Below are 27,954 nucleotides of genomic sequence, written 5' to 3'. Positions count from 1 at the left end.
AGAACACATTCCTGTCGTCCGTCATTTTAGTCCTCGCCTCCTCCTACCCCTCACCAGCCGGATGTGTGGACATATCGGCCTGAGATCTGTGTGTGTGTGTGTGTGTGTGTGTGTGTGTGTGTGTGTGTGTGTGTGTCTTCTGTGGGTCTATGTGTGTGTGTGTGAGGGGTGGGGGGTGGAGGGCTAGGATAAGTCATTGTTGCTGGGCGACTTCTCTCCGCCGTTGAGCAGGGCCGAAGCGCTGCGACTCTTGGTCGGTGTGCCGCTGCCCGACCGTGAGAGTTCTGTCAGGTCGTGGAGGGAGGGCTCCCTATACATGGCCACTGCACACAGACACAGAGAAGACAAGAACCATTCATTAAATGGACATCTAAGTTGTTGGTCGAACTGAATCGCTCATGTTTGATATGCACGCCTTGTTCAGGCAGTCAGGTGCATTTAGATCCCCTGCACAACGGGCACGTAGAAAACTGAAAGGTTTGCTTTATTGAAAGTTTAATTAATTCCGGTTTTACAATAAGTTCTGACTTAACTGCCAAAGGGACATGTATGCAATGCTCAGCTGTAGTGCAATGATCCATACAAATAGAAGTCATGATGATCTCTAGTCTTCAATCATAAACAAACAATTATTGTTTTTATTACCTTTTTTTTCCCTCAAAACTGCAATATTCTTTCAATTTTTGCCCACATGGAGACAGTAGAAACAGACTGTAATGCATTAATGACATAGATTGCTTTTTAGTTGCAAGCGTGTTAGAACACAGTTGCCTATTTACACACCCAGCAGGTACAGAGCAGCATTAGCATTCATTTGGAGTCGTGTTTGTGTCCAATATTCACTCTCCCTTTAGCTTCATTTCGCTCTCCACTTACCTCTGAGGGAAATTTCTGTCTCTTTAGCGGAAATGACTTTGCATTTTTTTTCACTTAAGGTTCCCTCGTCTCAAAGTCAATGGGGTTTTTTTTGAGTGGGTTTTGGGTTACATGCCTGAAATAAGGTCTGCAATTTCAATGTTGTTGTTCCATGACATAAAAATGATAAAATATTTCAGTAAATACCCCCTCTTGTGAATTATTAAGCTTTTACGTATCTTTAAAAAATGGCGTTGCTAAGAAGTGGCTAAATGAGCCTTTAATCACATGGAACACTCGTCTGCCTTGAGCTTGGTGGTGGTGACGTGAAGTCAAGCGACCGTAGTATTTTATATAGAATGACGTGAGTTTATTAACTCTGCCGATTGCATTTTTGCCTATAAGTATCATAAACTTGTTTGCCGCAGACCTTTTTTTTCCCTGTAATAATCAAAATCCAATGGAAAAATCCCATCGGCTTTTTTGTCGAGGGGAACCAGGGCGACGCTAACGTCCGTGTTGGCTTGCAAAAAATACATCACCCCTGCATCTCTGTATGCTCCACTGTGTTCACCAGCTAGACGCCATCTTTGTCTGTCTGCTGTTTAGTGCGGGGCAGGAAGCATGTTCTCTGAAAACAGCTGCCTTTCACAGCTTAGTTGATCTAAAACTATTGATTAAAGCCGATCTTTATTTTCCTCTCTCTCTCTGTTCTCTGCTCTATTTCCAAAAGGATTTGACACCGGGCATTTTACTGCACCTACATCTCTCCATGTGTCTAGAGGGGTTCTGTTGGAAAAGGGCATTGTCACATATTCCCATGCACCAATCAGACTACAGGCAAATGACAAACCGGAGACAAAGTCTGATGACCGTGGTGGAGTGTTTGCTTGCGTGGCTTTAGCGCCTATCCTGACCAGCAGTTGGTCACTCGGCTGGGGACGGGAGGACGACCTTGTTTCTTTACGCGCTTCAATGAGTCGGTCACTGCAAGATCATCACCATCACCCCTGCATGATTAGACTGTTGCACCTGTGCCCCAAATAGATTTCACCTGCCACACTAATCTCCACTGCCAGTGCAAATATAAATTACATAGTTAATGGTTCCTGCAGCTGCCATGTAGACACCACAGCTTTTGAATGTTAAATTTCCTAAACGATAATTAGGGATGTGTTTCCCGCTACGTTACTTGTTGCTTATTTAATCATAGTTATTTAAAGGTCCCCCTCCTGATGTTTTATGGGGCCGATTTTGATTTCTTCCATAAATAACGGTGAATTAATTAAAGTCAATCATTTTAGTTTGGATCTAACTGGAGCTTCATTATCCATCTCACGGAATATTTGAATTGCTTCAGTCTTGCCGTCAAAGAACGTCCCAACATCCGGCTGACATGTTCGGCCGAACGGTCAAAGACAAAGCGACTGTGAGGGATTTCTTTTACATTTGTTTTGGTGCTGGAAGTCCATTTATCTTTGTTTAGTTTAGTCGGTGAGGCTTACTGATAATTTACTGCAATTTCATTGTCCTCGTAGCGCGCAGGTTTTTTTCATGTGAACGTCTCCTCAGGATGTTCTCTTTCGTCTCCGGTTATTGCTTTTTTTGTCATGAATATTTATTATTGTAGAGAAATACTTACTATTTCTACACCAGGTTTTCACATTCTTTAAGGCATATAAAATGGCCCTTCTTTAAATAATAATTTGTCTGATCAATAAACCAATTTCTGACAATGACATCTACTCCTGCGTCATTGAGAAATCCTGAATCTATGACGATGCTAATGTGTTTCATTTCAAAAGTTTAACTGTTAGACACAAGATGTCTCCTTTTTTCACTGAAAAGTCCATTCTCTTTATGTATCCTGGAAGCTTCTAGTTTCACACGTGTGTAAGTCGAATGTTGGACGATGATTTGCTTCCAAACTAGTTGTGGTGTCGCAAAATCCTTCTTGTGTGAACTGAGATTTAAGGTAAGAACAGAGTAACTTTCCCTCATCGGCAGATGAATGTGACAACAGCCTTCTAGTGTCAAACTCTCCTTAATGTCAAAGAGAAATTCTATTTAAAACCAAGTTTTAAAATTGTTGTTTAAATTTAGAAATATGTATACTTATGCAGAATAAAAGCCCACTGAGGTTTAACTTAGGTCTGTTGTTGCTTGCGAGACGTTGTGTGTTTTAGTGCAGCTTGCTTCCTTTTACCTTTGAGTGGTTTCGGTATGAAATGTGCGGCGGCCTTGTTCTTCTTGACGTGGTTTCCCTTCATGATTCCTCCCTCCTTGTTGAGTCCGAGGTACCAGGCCCGACCCGAGGCCTGCTGCCGGTACAGCATGGAGGAGTAGGTGACGTAGTAGTTCTCAAACACCGACTCCTTGAACTTACACTCGGGGGTAAAATGTTCCTGAGGGGGGAAAGCGTGTCAGACATTAGAACAAATCATAAAAGAAAGAAGACAAGTAGGTGATGAAGTAGACATGCAGAGGTAAGGAATGAGTTTGTAACGGCAACTTCACCAAAACAAATGTTAAATCATTCCACCATGTCGCCTTCAGTGTGTTCATCCATCAGTCGGCCCGCTGTTTGAATCATTATCTCGGCCGGGCGATCGTCTCCGTGAACAAACTGCACCGACTTAGGAAAGCTGACATTTGCATTTCCTTATTCCTGCATCTCCATAGCAACCGGCTACTCCCTTGAATACCAACCAGCCCACTGAGAGAAAGATGGAGCTCAGGTTGCCGGAGGGAACGGGAAGCTACAGAAAGAAAGAGTGCTCTTTCTCTCTGAGTGCCCGTTAATGCATTTTAAACCAGCTTTGTGTGGTTATGATCCTGTGAAATGGACTCAGTGCAAACAGACGCGTGTGCTTTGTGTGTATGCATGTATAAATAGCTTGTGTATTCAACATCAGGTGAGAAGATGAAGCGAGTGATACGAGCGTTACGACCGACGTCAAGCCTCCAGGACTGGACGTGATGGGCCAGATATTGTGGCGGTATAAGTGCGTGTTATTGTTGTCGATTCTTTTTTTTGTTCGTGCATTCGCACACCGCCCACCATCCCCGCTCGAGAGCTAAAGTGAGGCACTTAGAGCGCTGTGCTGCAACCAAACACTGCCTTCTGACCGGTCTGAGGAAAGACATGCACAGTGGGGGATGTATGTGTAAATCTCGCTGGGAGGAAAGGCATGAAAACAAATCGCAGGATCTGTGTGTGTGTGTGTGTGTGTGAATGTGTGTGAATGGACAAAACGTAATCTTCCTATCAAAGAGTGGCCGCAGGGAGATAAACAAAAGGAGGCTAGTGGATGATCTGAAATCAATCCTGTGAAGCCGCGATATCAGTAGATGGAGAAGGGAGTTTCACACACTGGATTATGACACCCAGTGGCGGCTGACTCACAAGGAAATGCTGTAGTTAAAAGTATTGATGTGATGATGGGATGAAAATGAGACAGGTCCCACTTAGAGCTGCTGATTCATCACTCAACCTGACCCAAAGAGGAGATTTCAGTCCCCCATGGTCTGTAATGATGATGATAATTGTGTGTGTGTGTGTGTGTGTGTGTGTGTGTGTGTGTGTGTGTGTGTGTGTGTGTGTGTGTGTGTGTGTGTGTGTGTGTGTGTGTGTGTGTGTGTGTGTGTGTGTGTGTGTGTGTGTGTGTGTGTGTGTGAGAGAGAGAGAGCGTGGTGACCTACAGAGGTGTAGAGAAAGCCTTCGTTGTTCATTGCCAGATAGAGTTTGGTTTGGACGCCCTGGATGGCCACCACACGAAGCCCCACTGGGATCAGGTTGAACACAGCTATGAATGCAAACATTAATCCACACACACAGACACACACACACACACACATACACACACACGACAAACAAAGACACACAGAAAACAAGCGAGCAGTCACAAAGTGAACACAGGGGGAAACAGAGAGAAAAATCCTCATCAATATGGAAGCATCTGGTCTGACGACACATTTTGCCACAGAGAAGCTATTTGACAAGGTCAGTGAGGCGCTAAAGCCGCTGAATTACACTAACGATTTAGCGGCCGGCAATACAATGTGGAAAGGGGTTAGATTGTACAAAAGGAAATCATTTAGCAGTGCAATGACCAGTTTAGGTTTAAAGCTATATGTTTTACTCTTACAAATGAAAATAGTCCTCCTGAAGATGTAAGCCCCTATGCATTAGCACAGCCAAAGTGATGGAATCAAATGGGAAAAGCCCAAGATGTCCGTTGTGAGGCACAAGGGTGACACAATGTTAAGCCGATTGGGTTCCTCACTCTTAATGCACGTCGGTAAGTGTGACATTAAAGTACAGATTGTCTGATCTTATTTAAATGTCTTTCCAGGCATGTCAGATGAACAGATGATCTACTTTGGCAACACAATTAGTATAGATTTAATAATCATGTTACACATTTTGAGGGGTATTGAAAAATTCCGTCACAACACTGATATTGTTTGTTTCATATCATTTGTTGTTGTTTTCTCCGTTTGCGCGCAATCGGGCACAAGCAAAGCGTATTTTATGCTTCCACAGTAAAAGCTCTGTAGCAGGGAACATAATTATCCCGGGACGTTTGATGAGCCGGGCCCTCGTATAATTACACTCATTTAGCCAAACCATGTTCTTTATAATGACTGCGGTTATATGGAGACGTGGATTACATGGATTACCCATTGGAACCTGGTCACGGTCGACCGATTTCACGCGGGTGGGCGTTTTTACTTGATGTGTCCACCTTGTAATCATCTAATTAAAGAACATGCCTCCTCTCTCTCTCTCTCTCTCTCTCTCTCTCTCTCTCTCTCTCTCTCTCTCTCTCTCTCTCTCTCTCTCTCTCTCTCTCTCTCTCTCTCTCTCTCTCTCTCTCTCTCTCTCTCTCGTGTGTACACACAACAGTTGGTGGCCCGGGAAGTACAGCAGAGATTAATGCGGGATGCCGGCAACACCAACTGTGCACGAGAAGGAGAGGGATCACCGGCTGAACCACAGCAGCAGAATTCAATTAGCCGTAGCACTCACACATTGCGGCCCGAGTGTGTTTGTGTGTTTAAGTGAGAAAGAGAGAAAGTGTGTTCTCTGGATCTCTTCAGGTATCTTTTGCAATGTGCATCCTGTGGATAGGTAATCTATTTCTTTAACCAGGTAACATTTAACACGGATCGATTGCCGGGATAGCATCTGACAGTTGGAGGGAAAAGCAGACGCCATGTTTCCCAATTAAATGAACACCTGACATGTTGCTGAGTGACTGTCTGAGATAAATTCACACGTCGGACCGATTTCCACAGAATGGAGTGTATCATTAAATTGGATTTAGACTGGTTTTGGATGATAACACTAACCTTCGATATGTTGCATTTATCTATTAATATTGAAGCTTGAGATAAAAAGAAAGCATGGTTTCAGTTTCTACTGTAAGATACATCATTTTATCTTCCTTTTACTTTTGTATGTGCAGCAAATGGAGGTTTTAACACGGTTTGATTCAGCCTGTTATTTCACTACACCAGCATAGAAAAGCAGTAAACATGCATTTATATGTGCCAGCGTTGGTGTAACACACATTTGTCTTTCCATTTATGGTAACTGAAGTTGTCTGAAGCAGATTACAAAACTGAAACGATGAGTTGATTAACCGATTAGTCGAATGACAGAAAATTAATCTGCAATTATCATAATAATTATATTCGTTTGTAGTTTTCCCAAGAAAAAATATCAAACATTTGCTGGTTTTAGTTTCTAAAATGTGATGATGTATTGCTTTTCTTTGTCATATGTGATACATAGAATAGATTTGTGTTTTAAGACGGCTTTAAGCATTTTGAAGATTTTGAAGATTTTGAAGATTTTTGACTTTCTTCTGACCAAACGCCAAAACAATGCATCAATTAGTGGAAAGTTATCAGCTGATTAATCCTCAATGAAAAGACTGATTAGTTGCAGCCCAAGTTGATTTTTTTAAATAGAAATAAAATTAAGAATCATTTAAAAAGTGGACGTCTAGTACTCTTTTCTGCAAGTCCAAAGGCCAGAGTTGGACTTACCAAAAGTGCTGTCTTCATCCTTGGTGCCATCAATGGTGCCGTCAGGCTGCATCTGCAGCTGGAAGCCCTGGCTACTGGAAAGCCTGGTCACAATGCCCTTTAACTGGGGCTCTGAGAGGAGCAGAGCAGAGGAGACACATTAACCACATTCACTATCATTTAATCAAATGTATCAAATCCAGCAATCACCAAGAAGCTGGAAGTATCAGGAGGAGAATTATCTGATTATTCTTCCAATCAGTGGGCTTTGAGGGCCCAATGTCGATCCCTGACCCCTGTACAATGTGGCGCACACACAAATCCCACCTAAAATGTTAACAGCTCCAACGTGATAACAGGAGTATATAGCTCAAGCGCTGCCTAAAGTGGCATCCTGTTTAAATGAGCTCTCCGTCAGCTATCGCAGAGACGCACGCTGCTACAACACTTTGCTGCGGGACAACACAAAGTTGTTCACATGTGATGTTTGTGGTGTCACGCAACAGGACTGATTCCCGAACCACAGGAGGAGATGATGAATGATGAAGTGATGAAGGACCAGCCTCAGTGATGAGAGAAAATGGTGTTGGTTGGTGTTGATGATGGTAATGATGATGATGCTGGTGAAGATGGTTGAGGTGGTGATGGTGGTGCAGCTCGTGGCTTCCCCACTTTTCTCCCCCCAACAGACCTGGTGGTCGCTTTTTCTTCCGTTTCTTCCTCGATCCAAACAATTTGACACGCGAGAACACGTTCAGCTTGCTCGGCTTTTCGTTTGTGCCTTTGCTGTTGATCGGGCTGCCGGTGCCGCGGCAAGCATTCGCCTTCTCCCGTGCCTGTCGCTTCTGGCGGATAAGGGAGCTCGCGATAGCCGCTGCCCGGGACATGTTCCTCCGATAGAGTGAAACAAGACTGCGCGTCCCGGTTGGGAAGAATTGGGGGGGGGGGGGGGGGGTCTTCGCGAATAAGGCGGTGGGGGTGTGTAGGTTGCGGGGAGGTTGTCTACACCACCCACGGCTCAGTTCGCATCACGAACCGGCCGCTGCAGTCTCGAGATTTAAAAAAGTGTCCGGAATCCTCCATCGGTGCGTCCGGGCGCTTCATGGTCGTTAAACAATTCCAATAATCTGCCAGTGAGCGGTAATGACGCCGCCTCACGTCTCCCCCGATGGGTCCGAGTGGCAAAATCCGTCTTGATTCCCCCCCCCCCCTCCCCCCCCGCACACACACCTCAGGTGTCCTGAGAGAGCGTGGAGGAGGAAGAGGGGGTGCGTAAGGGATCCAGTCCGGGTCCAAGTGGCGAATCAACAGCTTATAAGCTGGTGCGAACAGCACCGTTGGTTGTTGTTAAAGGATCACTGCAGCTGCGGCTTAAAACTGCTGCTGCTCTGCACCGCTCCCCGGCGACGCTCCGCTCCTCGACGCTGTCCGTGACAGAAATGCAGCAACCGGAATGTTTGTCAATGGAACGGCTCGGAGGGAAAGGGATCAAGATGCATGCAGCCGTGCCGTTCATAAAACTGCTGCAGCCCTGCCCGCCCCGAGGAAGAGGAACGAGGAAGGGGGGTATTGGTGGTGGGGTGCATGTGTACGTGTACGTGTTCTATGTGTGCGTGTGTCCGTGTGTGGAGGGGGTCGGAGGGGTGTGATGAGGGGCGTTTGGGCCGCTCCTCCTCATAGGGCACCTGTGGCCCTGAACCCCACGTGGCATGATATTTACATGTTACCCTGAATCTTGGTGTGTGTGTGTGTGTGTGTGTGTGTGTGTGTGTGTGTGTGTGTGTGTGTGTGTGTGTGTGTGTGTGTGTGTGTGAGAGAGAGAGAGATAGGCAGAGAGGTGGGGGATGTAATAAAGGAGGAGTGAGAACAAATAAACAGTGAAATGAAAGGGAGTGAGCAGGCAGGCAGGTGAATTAATGGGAGGAGGACTAATGGAAAAGGGGGGCGCAAGGGAGAAAATGAGATATTGAGTTTGGCGAGAGAGTGGGAGAGAGCGCGGGAGAGGGAGAAGCTTGTACACAACCTACAAATGGATTGGGAAAATAGAAAGATGAATGAAGGAGAGGAGCAATAATGAAAAGAAGCAACGGGAGTGAGAGAGATGTACAATATTGAGTGTGTGAGGCTGGAGGAAGCTGAAAGGAGATGCATGCAGAGGCAAGAAGATTTAGAGTTCAATATGAGGAGGAAAGACGAGAAATGCAAGTGAAGGGACAATAATGGAAGGTCGAGAGAGACCTGGTGAATGTGTGTCTGTGTGTGAGAGAGAGAGAGAGAGAGAGAGAGAGAAAGTGGGAAAAGGAGGGGCTCTCATCTTATTTTGGTGCAGAGGTTCACTGCTGAAAGGCTGCAGCGTGCAAGAAGGAGACGAGTAACGGAGACAGCTCTTCATTTCGGATGAGCCGTGTCTTTTTTTTTTCTTTTTCTCCTACGTCCCATTTGCATTCGCAAAACGGCCAAATCATGCATGTCGACTGGCCGCAGGCGAGCCTTCCCGAGAAAACAGATGCACAGCTGTCAGAGGCAGATACACTTGCGGTGGCAACAGCTAACTCCCAACGGGTCTTGAGGGAGACGGGGTTGCGGACAAAGAGCCGACTGACTCGCAGTGGAGGTCGACCCGTGGCACCCGGCGCCGAGCAGCAGGCAGAGCCAATGCATGCTGTTCACCGGTGGAAAATCGATGGCTGGAAAGAAAGGAGGACGTGATGAGCAGTAAATTACATGACTGAAGTGGACATCTCAGTAGCCCACAGTGAGAATAAGCCTGTGTCTGGAGGAGAAAGTGTTGGACTGTGGATAGAAACTGGGGTCAGGACCTGGCCACTGAAGTGGAGCCTCTAGCCTGTCCTTGACTGAAGGAGTTAAACATACACCCGTTTGCCTTCTGGTTAGGTAAGACCCTTGTAAATGTACGGTTAAATATAGTTTAGGTGTTTATCGTACTCAACCCACTCCCTGAGAGAGACGGCGCTTTAGCCATAAAAGATTTCGTAACCAGTCTGCGATGTCATCTAAAACATCAGACTTTGACAGCAAACGTGTACAACCACTGTAATGAAGTGACTGAAAGCGAAGCCTTCATCTTTCATTTATGAGCTCCTTGCTTTTAAAAACCACATCATGTGCCCCTAAAAGCAAAAGCAAGCGAAGACCAGAGGTAACAAAATGTGACAATACAAGCTGCAGGGCGAACAAACCACAAACAAGGTGCCTCCGAAGAACATAATCACCACAGTTTATCAGGCTCTAGCCTTAAATCAGCACAATAACAAATGGAAATGTTACAGAAAGTACGTGAATCGATAAGCAAATCAGTGGAAACTAATTTGCAACCAAATAACACAGAGGAAAGAATTGCTAATTGATTTGTTCTCAGGATTAGAAAATATCCCAGTAGCATAAATAAATGGCTGCAAATAAATAGCATTAATTAAGGTTTATATAGACTGTTGCATTTACACAATCAAATGAAAATAAGGGATCTGAAAGAGGATCTGTAGATTTTGACAGAGGTTGGAGAAGAGGGAGTTAATCCCGACAGAGAAAACTACACAGCAAATATCCAGAGAGAGTGTGATTCTCTGTCTAACCATAAATGCCAGTTAGAGTATGATCAGAAACCCAGCAGCATGCGGCAGTATTCACAATGAAGATAAACACTTTGAGGCCTTTAGCAGGTCGACAATCAAAGACAGCAGTGAACAGTGTGATACATGTTTACAACGTACTTCTGTATCCGTTGAATATCTCTGAAATTGACGCGCTTTCCTTTAACCTGAATCATTTTTGGGGCGTTTGATGTGAGTTTTGCCTGATTTGATTTTGGTAGAGTAGACGATGAGAGAAACCGCCCTGCAGGCTGACACGGATTTTGACAGTAACAGGATTTCTGCTAGGAGCTGAGACTTTTGATTCAGGGTCTCTGATTTTTTTTTTAGCATTCCCCAACTGACACTTCTGTCAAATGTTGTGATATTTTAAAAGTTGGAGTTGTGAAATCTGCCTCGTGAGCGTGGAGGACACCGATAAGCCTACAAGTGCAGGATCTCAATTCCTGAAATGCTTTGAAATCGTTCTCAAGGACGATACATCATTCAAAGGATTCATCAGAATAATACTCAGACCCTAAATTAGAAGGTCATACATTATGAATGGATGCACATGAGTCTAATCAAACGGTCCAGCAGTCCCTCTGAGTAGCAGGGCGCGCCTGGTGCTGCTTTCAGCACCACGGACAGCGCTTCAAGTTTTAACTGAGTTAAATACACCCGTCTTACTTACGTTATACCAAAAGTATCGACTTATTTCAAACACAACTTTATAAAATAGAACATTTAATATTTTGAGAACAAGTTAAGGTTGAAAACGATCTGTATCCTCAACAAAAGCACCGAGGCAGCATTTCAGAAAAGTCCCTTCGGAGACTTCCATTGACCTCAACTTAACTATATGTTTATCCCCTTTCCCCGATAAAAGATTATTCCCAAATGGCCGAGTTATGCTCCTACTTTTGTAGCAGGATAGCTCGGCCGGGTCAAATCTCGTTATTCCGAATCGTTCCCCCCCCCCCCTTGGTCCTACCTGAGGTCGATCGGCGGAGAGGGAAACTCATGCTGCGCCCGTGGAGCTCCGGAGCCTTGTGCTCATGGCTTTTCGCACTTCCTGTTGTGCGCTGCTCCATGAAAAGAGGAGGAATTACCGAAGTTCAAGCCAGAGAATTCTCCACGGCATTGGATCCATTAAGGCCGCGCGCATGGCGTTGACGTGAGATCATTACAGAACATTAGAGGCCATTAAGCCGTTGGAACCGGTCATCAATGATTCATCTCAAGGCCCCGCTGATCTGGCACAATAAGAGAGGGAGGCAGCCAGCAGGACGTTCCCAAATCCAAGGCTCTATCGAGGAAGTGTGTGTGTGTAGTGTGTGTGTAGTGTGTGTGTGTAAACCTCTCAGTAGCCTCTAACTTTAACCAGGTAGCCTGCACTCCCTGAGGCTAATCCTATTTACCAAAAAACCTAATCATAACAGCCATGTAATTCTCCTTACTGGATACGTTTTTGCTTTTTAATTAAGACTGCTACACTGTCGGTGTCACTGTGCTCAGTTTAGCCCTGTAATTTAGGAGTAGTTTGAGTTTTAATACTCCATTGAGTGTGATATAGCTTCAATGAAGAGCTTGATAAGATGGTACAGGTAATATAAGATGCTTTCATGTTGAAATACGATGATTAAACAACCTTAAATCTCCTTAAGGGGACACAAAGGGGTAAACTGCACATTAAGGCTCTAATCACAAACAAATACACGTTTAAATCCAAGTTTTTTTTTAAAATAGACAAACTTGCACAGCATGCACTCAAATACACAGAAATACACGCACCTGAAGGTGTTGTGTATCTCTCAGTGGGTCTGTGGGCTACCCTCAATGAATGCACACCCTGATGGCACATTTCTGTATATAGCAACCACAGTCCAGGATTACACACAAGAGTCTACACGGCTACCCATAACTCTACATTATCAGCCCATTATATTGTTGTGCTGTTACAGTGCTTCCTGTGAAGCAGCCTGTTAAAACACAACAACATCCACATTACTGAGATGATACACAAAGTATCACAGATCGCAGAGTGTCCGCTGCTGCGTGTGCTGCAGTACAGGAGCCTATAAAAAGCCGTTGAAAGCAGTAAAGCAGGATGTTGCTGAGAAATATGCACACTCAGCAACTTGGAAAAGTCAAACTAGTAGAAAAAGAAACATCCAAGTTATCTGAGAAAAAAACATCTGTGAAGGTAATGTGCTTTTCGTGCACATTTTCCAAATCTCTTAATAAAATGAATCATGCTGTGGCCTCCTGTGGTGAGGAAATAACTGTTGGATCAGGCAGAGGGATTTGATGGTTTCACTGTGGGCCTGTGGTCAGATTTACTTTTCTTGAGTTGTCTCAAATGAGCGGAAATACCATTCTAGCTTCGAACAAACGCACCACGTCTCCCAAAATAGCTTTGTAGCCTTGGCCTGAAATACAAAACCACAAAGATGCCAGCCGAACCGTTTAGGCAAAGGTTCCTAAGCCAACAGCCTGGGCAGGAAGCCAGTATCCAATCACTGTCTAGTCACAAAAACCTCGATGGAGTTTCTCTTAAGGTTTTGGAGAGCATCAGCTGTCTCTTGGTGATTCACATTATCAGCCACTAGATGGCGCCACATGATCAGAAAACAGAAAAGGGGAGGTTGCGGAAGTGTGTGTGTGTGTGTGTGTGTGTGTGTGTGTGTGTGTGTGTGTGTGTGTGTGTGTGTGTGTGTGTAAAAGGGGGGGGAGCCCCAGAATAAAATCTGTTTTTATCTTCCTTACTCTCATGTGCGCCACACAGTCTGCAACCCTTGATATCTGAGTGTAATGGTACTATCTTATTAAAAGGCTGATCTCTGCCGTACTACTGTGACTACTATCTCTTCTTTTAATAATAATAACATGCTTGTTTTACTGCCACACATATATATTTGATATTATAGTAATGGCAAGAATAGAATAAAGGATGGGCATCTTGAAAAGTTGATCAGGCTTCGGCTGACTAATGGCCAACTATGGAGAACACGTTTTGTTGCATTGAGAGCTCCTTCACATCACATTTCTATTTGTATCCACACTCTTCAAATTGCCAGCCCCAGTTCATGACGGCCTCTCATCTGCCGTAGCATAAGGCAGCACAAATGGTGGCGCCTCAACTAAGGGATAACGTAGATGCCTTTAAATGTTCTACTGTTTTCATGACATCACACGTTGTACTCCCAAATTATAGCACAGTAGCCACAAAGAGCCATTTTGCTCTACTCGTGATTAAGACTTCAACCAATGAAACTACTTTTGAGGTGATAAAGTTAATTGTGGGCATGAGGGTGATATGAATTTGCTGGTGCATAGATCCAGAAAGTTGTCCCTGCTGTAATTATATAATGGAAAACGTAATCTTTTCAGGATCTAAATAGAATTTGTCAAACAAAACTAAGTCATGATTGTGATACGATGCTCAACATCTTACTCTAGTTTGCTAATATTTGCTAATTAGCACTAAACACAGAACGGTTGAGGCCGATGAGAATGTCATTGGTTTTGCTGGTAGTTGGTCATAAACAAAAGTAAATAACAACTAATTGAAACTGACCTCATGATGCTGTCGGGGTATCACCAAAGTTGTTACAATACGAGTATTGTTCTCGTTATGTGCTCGTAGTGCATTATTTCTAGACTGCGTGCGGACGTCACTGCATCACAGTCAGGTGTGGTTCAGTGATGTCTTGGATGGGCCTTAATTGCAGTGCAATATTGACCTCTGCTGCCATATTGCTGGGTCACAATCTGGGTTAATTAACAATAGTGTCTCTATGAATCCTCTCCTGCTGCCTATTTGGGAGTCCACACACACACACACACACACACACACACACACACACACACACACACACACACACACACACACACACACACACACACACACACACACACACACACACACACACACGCAAGCACATCTAGTTTTATTCCACATTTATAAGCCTAATCTCTTTAAGAACAAGATGTTAATGAGTTCTTGTTCTACCCAAACTTAATCCTTAACGCCACTATTATTATACAAAGAACAGTACAAGGTGACATATAATGCTGCGTGTCCGTCCACCCGAGGTGGAGTGGGTTACTGATGAAGATATTTTAAGGGAAGAGTACATCGGACATGATGTGTTTCTGTGATAAGTGCGAACATTGCCGCCGTCTTTCGACTCTGTTACGTCGCGCTGCTTGGAACTGTTCTCGTACTGCGATGCATGAAACGCACGAGTGCTTCATCAAACACTGCTTTACTTAAGATGTTCAGTTCTATTGAGACTGCTATGTGGTGAGGCAGTGCTGTAGCATTATACTGGAAGGTCTCGTATGTGGTTCCACAACGTTTAGTGTCACACATGCATAATTGATTGTAGGACTGTAGTATTGGAATCCATTCCAGTGCACAGAGGATATCATGGTCCTGGTCTCTCAGTGGATATATCATCTTTTGAAGCACCCTTCCTACTTATTGGCTTACTTTTATTGCTTTTTTTCTTTTTATTGGTGCGTTTGCTTTGTATCCTTCAACGATGCTTTATGAGTTAAAGCTGCCATAAATAAGGTTTATGACTATTCTGTCCGCCGGCGTTCCTTTCAGTTCAACACTCTGTTGCTATAGCAACCCCTAATGGCACAGTTCCATAGCGGCTGGAGTTTAACTGACATTTGTTACGTCGCGCCTTTTCTCACGTCTGCGACCGAGAAAATGTTTGTGTTCATTCGTAATTCGTCATCTTAGTTGTTCTGTGATTAAGTATAGTGACACGCTAGCCCCAGTTACACAAGGACGTAGCTGTGAGACGCTCGTGTGTTCTGGGCGGGCGGGCGGATGAGTCCAATTAATTAACGATCTTATCGTTCGGCCAGGAGGCCGCTGTTCGTTCCCCGTGTGAAACGAGAAGTCAACGTTGATTTAATAGTCACATAACTTGTGTACTCCAGTAACGGCAGTCCCGTAGTTCTTTTAACCCAAACGACGATCTTTTCCTCAATTTAACTAGTTTTGTTGCCTGAACTTAACTTCGTACTTCACGATCTTTTCCTAAACCGAACCAAGAAGTGTTGTAGCCTAAACCTGTTTTTTGTCTGTAAAAACTGAAGTTTATTTTGAAAAGACCTTACGCATTTAACTAGCGGTAATTCGTAGGAGAACGCATATGAGGATACGATGTTTGAAGTGCGGAATGGGCTTATTGTTGCCCCTTGTGGCTATCAGGGGAAAAGCGTCCACTGCAGCTCTCACCACACCTCAAGGACCAGTGGACGTTCTCCTCCATCCGGGCTCAGTTGGCATTGAAGAGCTCATTAGAAAACCACAATTACATTTTTTTTCACCTGCGGCTGTTTGGATTGCTACCAAATTCAGATGCCGATAAAAAACAAGCTAACCAGTAAAATGACGTCTGCTCCACGTGATCTAATAGATTTTCTCTGAACTTAATGTCACAATTCTGTTCTCACACTTCACACAACAATATGGATGTCGATTGACTGATCAGTGTGGTCTCACAAAATAGCGTCATTTCTGTTTCAAGGTTTTCATATGTTTCAGTCAAGACCAACTGCTGACTTCAAACTTTATTGTAAGTGTGTTTAGCTCACATGCACTGTGGACCTACTGACAAAGTGAGGGCAGAAGACATGGTTTACTGAATAAACTAACCTAGAGATGATTGATTATTGGATTTTTGATTTTTGACAAAAGCATATAAATATTGTTTATATAATAAAGAATATTCTTAAAAGCCTAATTGATTGATTGGTCTTCTAGGCTACATTATGACGAAAAGCCCTGCACGCTCCATCTTCCTGCTTTCTTTTTTTTGTGAGTGAGCGGGTCTCGTGCATCGGTTACACGGGCAACTCCCTTTTTATGTCTCCATGGCAATAATAGTATGCTGGTTACCATTGCGGTGAATCGCGCGTGTATTGTAAATGGCTGTCCAGAGGGGAGGAAATGCATCTGCGCGCTGCTGAAATTACATCTGAGACCCAGGGACCCTTTCAGCGGGGAATAGCCGATGTCAGCGATTTTATAATATATACATGCTGCATGTTTCATCTTGAGCACCATGGTTTATTGTCTCCTCCTCTTTTTACAAGAAAGCAGGAAGAGATCTTTAAAGAGAAAACATGTTTTCAATGTGCTTACATCAACATAATTTATAGACACAATTAGATTTTCTGGAGATTTTTTTTATAGCCTTTTGAAACTTGCATCCAACGACATTTCTTGTCCCTCTTATGTTTTCTGTATTTTGTGGACAATGGGAGTAAGTAGGCTAGTTTGCTGATGTCAGCACCATCACAAAACCAGATATTCTCTCTTTTGTCCTCACAATAAAGAAAGAAAAAAAAAACGCCCTGGATTCTCATCCCTGGTCCTGACTCCCTGATCCGGGTTCATCATCACTCACCTTTGGCGGCATCCTCTTTGCTTTTCGTTTTTCCGCTCATGGAGAACCGCCGCCGCTGCTGCTGGTTGTTGAATCAAACTTCAGGTGAGAGATGCGAGGTCGCGGGTTTTACTTTTTCATCCTCGTCAGATGTCTTTCCAACACATGCCGCTGACAGTCCAACTCTCACTGCTACTCTGCTTCTCTCTCTCTCGTCAGCCCGACTCTGTTTGAGGACCCGCTTCGTCTTTGCGAGCCACCAAACACCAGCAGGAGCGCTGCCAAACGTGCGCGCGCAAAAACTGCACGCGCACGCGCACCTATAGAGGCAAAGAAAGATGTCACACATACGCACACAACCAAGGCAATAAAATCAGATATCCTATAGGAACTATTTAAACAATTACAGGTACTAATAAAGCTCCCTTTAAGGGCTTTAACTAATGGCTTTTTAATGGTTGATCAATAATTTATAGATCAGTTAAACGCCAACAATAAGAATAACTTGATGAGGTTATGGAAAATCATATTAACTACTAATTACTATCAACGTTAATAAATGAAAACAATTATAAACATTATTAACTCGTACTGTAAGTTCCTATCTGAATACTGAGGTAGAATAAAAGTGATTTTTCTGGGGGATAGATTAGTAGGATGGATATCTTAAAGAAGGTCACCATATTCACGAGTTGGTCTTCCAACCGATTAAAGCAGAGCAACCTGCAAACTCAGCAGTAACACGATGCAAATTAGTCAGATCATTGATCATTTAATCAATTCGTGTTAGAAAATGTCTTTTTTTAACCGAGGTAGAAGTGGGATACACTTATCTTGCCGGAGAAACGCTGCTTCCCCAGTGTGTCAGTGTGTTTCTTTATCTGAAGTCCCTTTCAACATTTACTGAATGTAAGACAACTTCATGCTTATTATTGGGAATTGTGTAATTTGAGGTTAAAATGGGGTTGTACTGTATACGTCATAGTACAAAATCTCTCTATTTACTCAGTCACCTTTATTCACTAATGAAACTGTGACAATGTGGAATTGACAAGGACAACTTGCAAGTATCCCACTGGAACAATCATTTCGTGCAACTCTGTTTCTCCTCCCCTCTTCTGACTCACAGTATACATTGTCTCGTATGACAAGTGTCTATGACTCTTGCATAACAGGCCTGTTACTTTTTTGGGCCTTTTTTTTTTACTCCCAGCTACTAAATGAACCATCAGACCAAAGCACAGCCGGCCCTCTGCAAGAGCCCCCCTCTGGAGGATTACGGTTTTGGGACCAGCTGCTCTATTAGAACAAAAAGTGCCACATGTTCCCATCAGTAGAACCCATCTTAATATAATGCTCCTGAAAAAGTAGAATCAATGCAAACACACAGAGCCCTCATTGGAAACTCACCTGTGAAGTGAACATAAAAACATTTAGATACAGTTTGTATCTTTTTACGGTGTACCTGGAGCTAATTAAAAAACAAACAAGAAATCCTCAGGTCCATCAGTCATGTTTTGCTCTGAGACCTGCCAGTCATAGTAATTGCTCTGCAGTGTAAACTGGTCACACAGGTAAAACAGCTGTGTGATTAAACTGAAAAGGAGCGCGGACATTTCTTTATTGATCGATGAGAGGGTTACATGAAAGAAAGGCGGTTATTGACTTGATCCCGGGGCCTTCGTCACTGCACCATCTCTGCATTTACGCTGACTAAGCTAAAAAAAATGGATGACCAAAGGATCGCTGCTCCGTGATACTTCAAGTGTCGAGACAAAGATAAATAACTCATCTAAGAAAAGCATACATGTCAGCAGTCATGTAAACACATTAAATACAAGATGCAAGAAATAGCCTATTAAATGCGGTCTGCAGCAATGAGACTAATACAGATGCACAATAATGACTGAAAAATGAAGAGAAATCATATTAAGTGTACAGTTATAACAACTTAATTGTTGGCCACGAGTAGAGCCCCAATTTAACTTGTGTTTCTGTTAAAAAAAAATAGATTCCAAGTGTTTTTATTTCCAATAATTTTTTCCTCACCAGTTTACAGCCTGTTCACATTAAAGACAATCAGATTATAGAAATGCTGATGTAATCATTTCAATTTGATAAGTAGTCACGATAGATAGGCTTCTGCTCCACTGGGGACAAGCTTTCCCACCAGCATGCTTTTCCTGGTTTTTAACCCACTTTGCCGAGCCTCTTTCTGTGCGTTTACACGTGAGATGCTTGACATCAGCGGCCCCCTCCTCCACTGCTGAGCCACTGTTCACAGCACTGACAGCTCGGGTCCCAGAACACTAATCAGCACGGAGTGGTTTAATCACAATTGTTACCAAATGGGCGGGGAACCTGCGAACTGTTATCTTCCCACACAGTTGTTTCTGTTGTAAAAATGTGAAGTTTGCAAAGAGGATTCATTCAATGGCGCTTGCATAAGAAATGAAAAGAGGGCTGCATGCCACCCTCCTATTTAAATCACCCGCAGCTAATAAGTCACCACAAGGCAACTGTTGCCAAGAAGCTGCTGGCTCAAGGCCAGCTGACCAGTCCCAGTGATTTGTCCGCAGCCACACCCTGTGTAACTCACAGTCGACTCAAAAAGCCTTCAATACTCGAGATCAAGCTTGGAGTTTCTGTGTTTTTTGCGCCAGAATGTAAATTGCAGCAGCAGCGGAGGTGTTTGAATAATGAAGTCGGTCTCTTCTGCTGTATCTAAATGACTTTGAGCTGATTTGCCCATCTGGATTTACTGTAACATGTGTCCCCTCGACACGGTGATACCGTTTAAAATCTGGACACAGTACTCTGTGTGTGTGTGTGTGTGTGTGTGTGTGTGTGTGTGTGTGTGTGTGTGTGTGTGTCTTGTATGTATGTCTTCGTGAGGAGCAACTTGAGTGTGCAGTTTTAAAGAGTGCAGGACATTTTGGCCCCCTTGTCCTCGCTTCCTTGAAAGGCTGTTTTGAGGATTAAGAGTTGGCTTAAGGGTAAAGCGAGCCTTTGTGTGTAAATGTTTTGCCGAACAGCAGCCACTGTTGCAATAAGTGATTTTCATGTCACAATGGTAAACACCTAGCAGTGTAAAAGCAGCACAAACTAGAGATTAGTCAAAAAGTCAGTGAACTGACTCAATAATGTCATTTCACAGCAATATCTATCTAGTTAGTATGAGTTTTAGTGTGTGTGTGCACACAATTACCCCCGTGTCACGTAAGCCATGCTACGAAAGCTGCTTATTGGTCAAGAAAACATGATCAACAGCTGGTAATGTCAACAAACACACAACAATGTCCAGAACTGGACTTCTTTCTCAATATTTGACGTTGCTCAATTTTAACATGACTCGATTGAATAAAATCATCTACTTTTTGAACTTTGGCTCTTTATACCTCTCTCTCTCTCTCTCTTACTGCGATACTCACATTCAAAATCTCTCCCACACTTTTGACCTTATCCTCCCTCTTTCTCGCTCACACACACACACACACAAACGTGAACAAACACACATACTCTGCGGCCTCCCAGGTGAATAAACAGTGTGTTGCTGTACTTTGGAGTGGTGGGTCTGTCTCTATAGCACTCAGTTCACGCTTTGGTTCTTTAGTCAAAAGCGTTTGGACACGATGGCCAGACTTTGTTTACTGGCTTTTATAGCTGGCTTACTGCTGGAGGTGTACGGACTGGGCGCTGAAATCACAGAGGAAAACACAGGTAAACGACAGAGGAGCAGTTGGATTGAGGAGGCGTCAGAACGGTCAGGAGGCTGGAGGTCAGGTGGTCATTTCCAAAGGCTTAATCTCTGACCCCAAATCTTTAAGAGACGCAACTCAAAAATCGAGTTCCTTGTTGTTCTGGAAGGTGGTTGTAAAAAGTTTGTCGTTACTTTTTGTCATAGAGGACATCAGATATGATACATTGTGCCACTTTTCATGCTTTCTTCTAACTGTAAAAACTGAATTCCTTTTGAATTCATTGTACTTATAATTTAAAATGCAACACAACCTATGTAAGCTGTATTGTAAGTCCACTAGAAGTGAGCGTTTGATACTCAACAAAAGTATTCTTACTACCAAAAAGCAAACGTGCGCTTGGTTTAGTTTTTTTGGAGAGCTTGACACCATGATGATGGGTTGTGATGGTCTAACAGGTGGTTAATGCATTTTGACAGAGGTATACTGATTCAAGGCTTAGTATTTATATTTTATACGGAGAAAGAGGTGCAAGGCAAAGAGTACAGGACCTCTCTCTGACAGTAATCAGTCTATGGGTGAAAGGGACAGGTGCGTGCTGGTGTTCTAAAAACTCCAAGAAGTTAGTTAATGTAGTTTTGCCCAATGATTTGGTTGTGGTTGTGTCACACATGGAAGCAATTAAGTTGCTTTAATTAAAACACTTATTGACACCCTATTCCTTCAATTTGTGTAAAAACGTAGACCTACTCCTTCTCAGAGTGGCAACTCTGTCAACTCTGAACACAGACGTGATACACACCACTTTAGCTTCAGTGGGACTTACACTTTCTGATCCATCGCAAATAAATGTCCACAAATTTTCGGAGAAAACATTTAAAGAGAAGCTCCATGTAACTCCTTTTGAAGGGCTATACGACTGGAGAACAATAACAGAACGTTTTCATTCATTTCCTTCTTTGTCTTCTGTTACCTTTTTTAGGAGCAGTGTTTGTGTCTCAGCAGACAGCAGACACGGTGCTGCGTCGCCTGCGCAGGTACAACAGCGGCTTTTTGGAAGAAGTACTTCAAGCCAACCTGGAGCGGGAGTGTAAAGAAGAAACCTGCACGATGGAGGAGGCCAGGGAGGTGTTTGAGGATATTGACCAAACTGTGGGTTAGACACACGCACACATACACACACACACACACACATAGACACACACACACGTATAATCCAATCTCCCACTGTAATAAAGTGGCTGAACTCTCAGGTTTCTCATTAACGTCTGTGTTTTTTTATTTTTTATTTCAGATGGCATTTTGGTCCGGCTACATTGGTAAGACAAGTGAAAGACAAGTTCTCACAGTTACTTTGAATTTAAAGCCCATCGTCACCTCTGAACCTGTGTGTGTGTGCATGTTTTATACTTGTGTGTAGATGGTGACCAGTGTCAGCCACCCCCCTGCCAAAATGGAGGTGTGTGTGAAGACGGAATCAGCACATATACCTGTTACTGCAACGCAAACTTCAACGGCAAGAACTGTGAAATCGGTGAGTTCTTTCTTTTTGCTGACACAGTGTAAAGTATTAGAAATGCACCGATACAGATATCGGTAACAATAGGCTGATCTGGTATATATGTATATATGTTTTGCATATATATATATATATATATATATATATATATACACACACATACATACAGTCATTGTGGGGGCTAAGATGATTAAGACAAACGAATAAAAGAGATTCCATCTGCTCTCCCGCCTGTTTCCAGAGATGAACAAGCAGTGTTTCGTCAACAACGGTGGATGTTCCCATTTCTGTTTCATGATGGCAGACAGACCCGTGTGTAAGTGTGCAACCGGTTACAAACTCGGGCCAGACAGGAGGAGCTGTGAACCAAGAGGTAAAACAAAAAAATCATAAACCATATATTCAGCAATGTGGTTGTTCAGGGTGTTGGTTATAGGCTACTGTATATTTAGAAGTTCAGTTTTATAAATTGTGTCTACTATATTGTGTCCCTCAACACATCCCTAATCACTGTGCTCTAATGACAACACTACACACATAACAGTGAATGCAGACTGAACAAAGAGTGCATATATAATATATATTTTCAGTGGTGGAAGAAGTGCTCAGAACTGTCATGATGGAAAATGATGGAAAAGTAGCAATATCACGGTGTAGAAATACTCTGTTAAAGTAAAGTAGAAAGTAAAAGTCCTGCACTCAAGTTAATTTACTCAAGTTAAATGTACAAAAGTAATAACATCAAATTATACTCACTTATAGCAAAAGTACTCATGAGGCAGAATGACTCATTTCAGAATAGTGGATATTATATCATTGGATTATAGTTAGTCAATAATTAATGTGTAAACATCACTAATGACGCAGTTGGTAAAGGTGGAGCTAATTTGAACTACTTTATAAACTGCTGTGTAGTTTAATCTATGACTTGACTGATAATCCGAATTAGACTAAAGCTCTTAAGCAATGTAGGAGTAAAAAGTACAACATTTGTATATATAATGGAGTAGAAGTGAAGTAGCAGAGATTATGCTACAATATTTGAATAAAAGTACATACTTTTGACCTTAGCATAGTAAATTTGCAGGAAGTATAATGCCAAAGCAAAAAGTGAACCGTCTATGTCACATATACAACCCTGGAATCTCATTGTATACAGAAACATTTTGCTACTAAATTACACCAGTTTCATGAAAACCTGGTGTCAGTTGCTTTACATAAACGTCCTCACCCACAGATGGATACGAACCAGAACTCAAGAGTGATATACGAGCTGTCTTATAAACCGCAATAACACAGAACGCTGGACTCATCATGTTTCACTTCTCGTCCCACTTCCAACAGACTGGCTCGTAAACTGTGTGTTACAGTTTATAGCTGTCAAAATAACTAACATAATGTATGTGTTTTGTTGACGGCATGAACACCTGCTTTTTAGACCAATGATGCCGGAGCAACTGCTTCAATATAGACTGAATCGACCTGTGATTACACTGACCGTAACCACCAAAACCACCTTATCTTTAGTAAACATACCCAGCTCTAACCTACTGCTTACACATTCCAAATTCTTACTAAAAACCTAACCCTTCCAAAAACTTAAATCAAAGGGCAAACATAGAAATGGCAACTGCACTGTGGTACTGTATTTGCTCAGGATCCAGAGTGATCAACACAACAACTAGTGTGATAATATAAGTAAAATCACAGTGAAATAGTTGAATCTGCCCATAGTGTAAAGCTAGGGCTGCACCCTCAGCATGTGACAAAATAACAAAAGGGTTGCAAGAAACCCTTCCCAGCTGTGGGGAAATCTGACACTAATATTAAATGACGTCTAAGAGACAAAACTAGAATCTCTCTCTCTCTTCGTTTTGTCCTTCATTCCCACCTCAGAACAATTCAGCTGCGGTCGCGTGCATTCCTCCATAACCCCGCGGTCATCAAGCCCGGCACACAGCTCTGACAGACAAGGGAATTCCAACTACACCCTGGAAGATGACACCTATGATGACGACATCACACAGTTTATTGACTACTACGACATCCATACAAATGATTCAGATCCATCCAACATCTCTGTGGCCTCTGCGGTAAAAAAGCGATCAGTGAGGTCGGATTCAAGCTCCTCTGTAAATCCAGCGGAGGTTCTCATGAACAGTGGGGAGGCAAGCAGTGCCACTGAAATGGAGAAAAAACAACAGCCGCCTTACTCGGCTTTCTATCCCACACTCCCCACCATCACAGCACAAGAGAACACTGACCAGAGGATTGTGGGAGGCGATGATGCAATTCCTGGAGAGATACCTTGGCAGGTACTGTAGTGTGGGGTGCAGAATAAAGAGATGGGGATGAGCTGAAGGCAAATGGGTAATATTCACAGATGCGATTCAGTTAGGTGGTTTCTTCTTTACAGAAGACGTGACTACTATGTGATTGGTATAGTTCTTTGTTTTTGGATTGTATGTTGCTTCTTCATCTAATCTTGCATAAATATACTACTTGAAAGTCTGGAGATATTAAAGCACAAAAGTGGACAAAGAAATAAAAGAAGGAGAAGCACAGTGGGCTTATAGTGAAGTAAAAACTGCTGGATTTTCCCTTTAAGAGGCACAGCGGTCGAAGAGGGAAAAGGAGGTGATAGATTAGACTGCAGTGGTGAGGAGAGAGGGTGGATGGAGAAGGGAAAATGTAAAGGGGACAAGGAGGCAGCATTGTGCTGTGACGTTGCTCTACCATTTTGTGCATGTGACTGTATTTGTGTTTGTGTGCAGGTGGCCCTGATGTCTTTCTCAGCCACCCATCAAAGAGCAAAGCCTTTCTGTGGAGGATCTCTGCTCAATGAATTATGGGTCATCACCGCTGCCCATTGTCTGGTGCTGGATGGTACTGGTATAGAGAGTTTCTTCGTCAGAGTGGGTAGGAAAAACAAATGTTACATTCATATTGTAATCTATGATCCATAACTCTAAAGGAAAGACAAACTGTTTTTAATCATTGCAATTGATGTCAGGACATGTTTTTCTTTGGACCATGTCGGTTATTTGCACATTTTATTCCAATAAGTACAAATTAATGCTGACTATTTCCCAAAGCATAACTTCTCTATCCTCCAAGCAGCCATTGGTTACAGTTCTATTAGAACAAATAATTCATAATTTCATTGTGTGGTAATGCAGTGGCCTCATCGTAGTTGGTGCATTCAGTGGCACTTGGCAGGTTTGAGATCTGACGTTTGAGATTTAAGTTCAGAAGATGCTATAGACCCGACACATTGCCTGGTGCAGAGAGTAATTCTAATGCATATACATTCATCTATGCTTCTAGGTGAACATGATGTGAGCCAGGATGAGGGTCCAGAGCGAAACCACGAGGTGGCAGAGAAGCATATGCACCCCACGTATAATGCCACGAAGTCCCTGCATGAAAATGATATTGCACTACTGAAGCTCGCCACTCCAGTGGAACTGTCCAACCAACGGCGTCCCATCTGCCTGGGTCCCAAAGACTTTACAGAGAACCTATTGAGGGACTCCAGCAGCTCTCTGGTGAGCGGCTGGGGAAGGCTTAGTTCAACAGGCCGACAGCCCACCACGCTTAAGAAGCTGCAGGTCCCCTACGTGGACCGCACCGTGTGTAAACAGAGCAGCGCATTACACCACATCACACGCTTTATGTTCTGTGCTGGCTACCAAAGTGAACAGAAGGATTCATGCAAGGGGGACAGTGGGGGGCCGCACGCCACTAATTACAAAGGCACTTGGTTCCTGACAGGTATCGTCAGCTGGGGGGAGGAATGCGCCATGGAGGGAAAGTATGGCGTCTACACTCGAGTATCACGGTACTACTCGTGGATCTTTCGGACAACAAGGATCCGAATGATCAACTGACAAATGGAGAAATGTAAAGGAATAACAGAGCTGTCAGCCAACAAAACATACAGAGGAAGTCAAAGATGTTTTTTTTACTGAATCATGTTATTTTGGATTCTTAAATAAAAAGTAATGAAAATATCTGAGTATTTTCATTTTTCTGTTAATATTGCAAACTAATAGCTTTTAGCTCTTCATACAATGTGTGATTTGCAACTAAATGCAATCTTAAAATGCCAATCTAAAATTGTATTTTATGTGCCTGAATCTTAAACAGGTGTTTTCAGTTATTCGGTCTAATTAAACCTCTTGCTCAGGTTGAGCGTGGGTCGGAATATGTCCCTCAATAGTCTATACAGGCTCACACAGTCCTGAAAGGTCTAATCAGCCAGGTTAGCTGAAAACACCTGTGTGGGTGTTCAGAGGCCTGGCCTGCTCACCACGCAGGTGTTTTCACTCACTTGCTGATTAGACCTCTGCTCAGGTGGACGTTGGGCAGAGATATGCTGACAATTCAGCTGTGAAAAAAAAGGGCAAGTTTAGCAGAAGGTAAGATCAGTTTGAAACACTGAAATAAATTGGCGGTGAATTTCGATCATATGGATCATGAAGGTGTGAGCTGTCCTGCCTCAATAGGTGCAACAAAACTAACAGCAGAGTAAAGGAGGTGACAATCAAGCACAGTCTGCACACGCCAACGCAGTCCTGAAAGGAGGTCTAATCAGGCAGGATGAGTGAAAACACCTGTGTGGGTGCGTTCACTGTATGAGGCTCTGACGGTAAGTCTACACTATGTTGCATGGGGAAGAAATCACAGCAGTCAGGTTGAATCAAATCAAAAAGTCCTGTGCTTATATTTAGGAAAATAGGCATTATAATACAAGCTTTCACATGGTTCAAAATATCAAAAAAGTGCAAAATGAGCAAAAGCAGCAATCACCAGTTGAAGGTACTGTGGAAAACACTTATTGAAGCCTGAACATTAATACATCTGATGTTACAGTATGGCCTGTGTTGGTTTGACATCAAATAAATTAAACATGATGAAATGTTTTATTGGTCACACCTTATTTTGACAGTCTGGCACTCACTATCAAGTGAGTATAACGTCCCCACTGTGGGTGAAAATGAATCGTATTCAGGGTTAAAGTCAATCTTTGGTTTAGTTTAGTGTTACCAGTGGGATTCGATTAATAAAATCCAGAGATACTGCAGGAATGTAATGAAACGTTGGTCACTTGACAGATGAGTGCCAATATTTGACTGTCCAAAAAAGTTTCACCATTTTAGACGACTGTTGCCCAAAGTTTAACATCTCATTTTAAATTATTTCTTTTAACATTTACATATTCACAGTTAACTGAATAGCTTTCAGTACCTTAAGTGATATACTGTATTTGTCTGCCCTTCTGCCTCAGCACATATGGTGGGAAAGCTGTTCAACTGTTAACAGTGTCCAGAAAAACTGACTAGGCAGTTTTAAAGAAGTTGAAATAGTCTCTGGTGAATGTTTTTTCTAATTAATTCAAAGTCCATATACATGTAGTAATCCACAATGTAACTGTAATAGTTCAGCTGGCAATTATAGCTCTACACTAATTTATTTATTGTTACTACCTAACACTGAGCATAATTCCCATGTTGGTGTAAAATAGCAGTACAGATAAAGCAACAGGCATGTGCAGTGATCTGTCCATGCAGAGCAGCGAACAAACAGGAACATAAAGCGCGTCTCATCTCTGTGACAATAACAGCTGCAGCAGAGGACGACGAGATCTAGAACCAACACATTCCAAAGGAAAAATGTTGACAAAAACATCAACAGCAGCAAAATAAATTGCAAATTATCTCACTGTTGAAGTATCTGCAACTTACGTGTAAAAGCTGATTGTAAACCACTGAATTACAACAACCAACGACAGGCAATGTCGTGTAGTAGTACACTGCGTTTATCCTGCATAAGTATTG

General features: G+C 42.9%; 2 protein-coding genes across 4 annotated transcripts; one reads left to right on the top strand and one right to left on the bottom strand.

Annotated features, from left to right (window-relative positions):
* Positions 1–183: 183 nt before the first annotated feature.
* Positions 184–16,958, bottom strand: fgf13b (fibroblast growth factor 13b; the record flags this gene model as incomplete). 3 transcript variants are annotated; one of them, XM_079172286.1, is made up of 5 exons in its annotated part: positions 184–323; positions 3,062–3,260; positions 4,558–4,661; positions 6,913–7,023; positions 16,919–16,958. In XM_079172286.1, 5 exons carry the CDS (start codon positions 16,956–16,958, stop codon positions 184–186), a joined length of 594 nt encoding a protein of 197 aa, XP_079028412.1. The 3 variants fall into 3 exon arrangements, with proteins under 3 accessions (XP_079028412.1, XP_079028413.1, XP_079028411.1); XM_079172287.1 differs by lacking the exon at positions 16,919–16,958 and adding an exon at positions 11,476–11,506; XM_079172285.1 differs by lacking the exon at positions 16,919–16,958 and adding an exon at positions 7,583–7,778.
* A 3,571-nt stretch (positions 16,959–20,529) lies between these two features.
* f9b (coagulation factor IXb) lies at positions 20,530–26,004 on the top strand (the record flags this gene model as incomplete). Its single annotated transcript, XM_079171879.1, has 8 exons — positions 20,530–20,617; positions 21,578–21,747; positions 21,890–21,914; positions 22,016–22,129; positions 22,356–22,487; positions 24,011–24,429; positions 24,889–25,033; positions 25,442–26,004. The coding sequence occupies 8 exons, from the start codon at positions 20,530–20,532 to the stop codon at positions 26,002–26,004; spliced, it is 1,656 nt and encodes a 551-aa protein (XP_079028005.1).
* Between the last annotated feature and the right edge of the window lie 1,950 nt (positions 26,005–27,954).

Source organism: Pholis gunnellus (genome assembly GCF_910591455.1).
Source record: "Pholis gunnellus genome assembly, chromosome: 13".
Taxonomy (NCBI): Eukaryota; Metazoa; Chordata; class Actinopteri; order Perciformes; family Pholidae; genus Pholis; species Pholis gunnellus.
The sequence above is the reverse complement of the archived record's forward strand: the minus strand, read 5'-3'. Positions and strand labels throughout refer to the sequence as shown.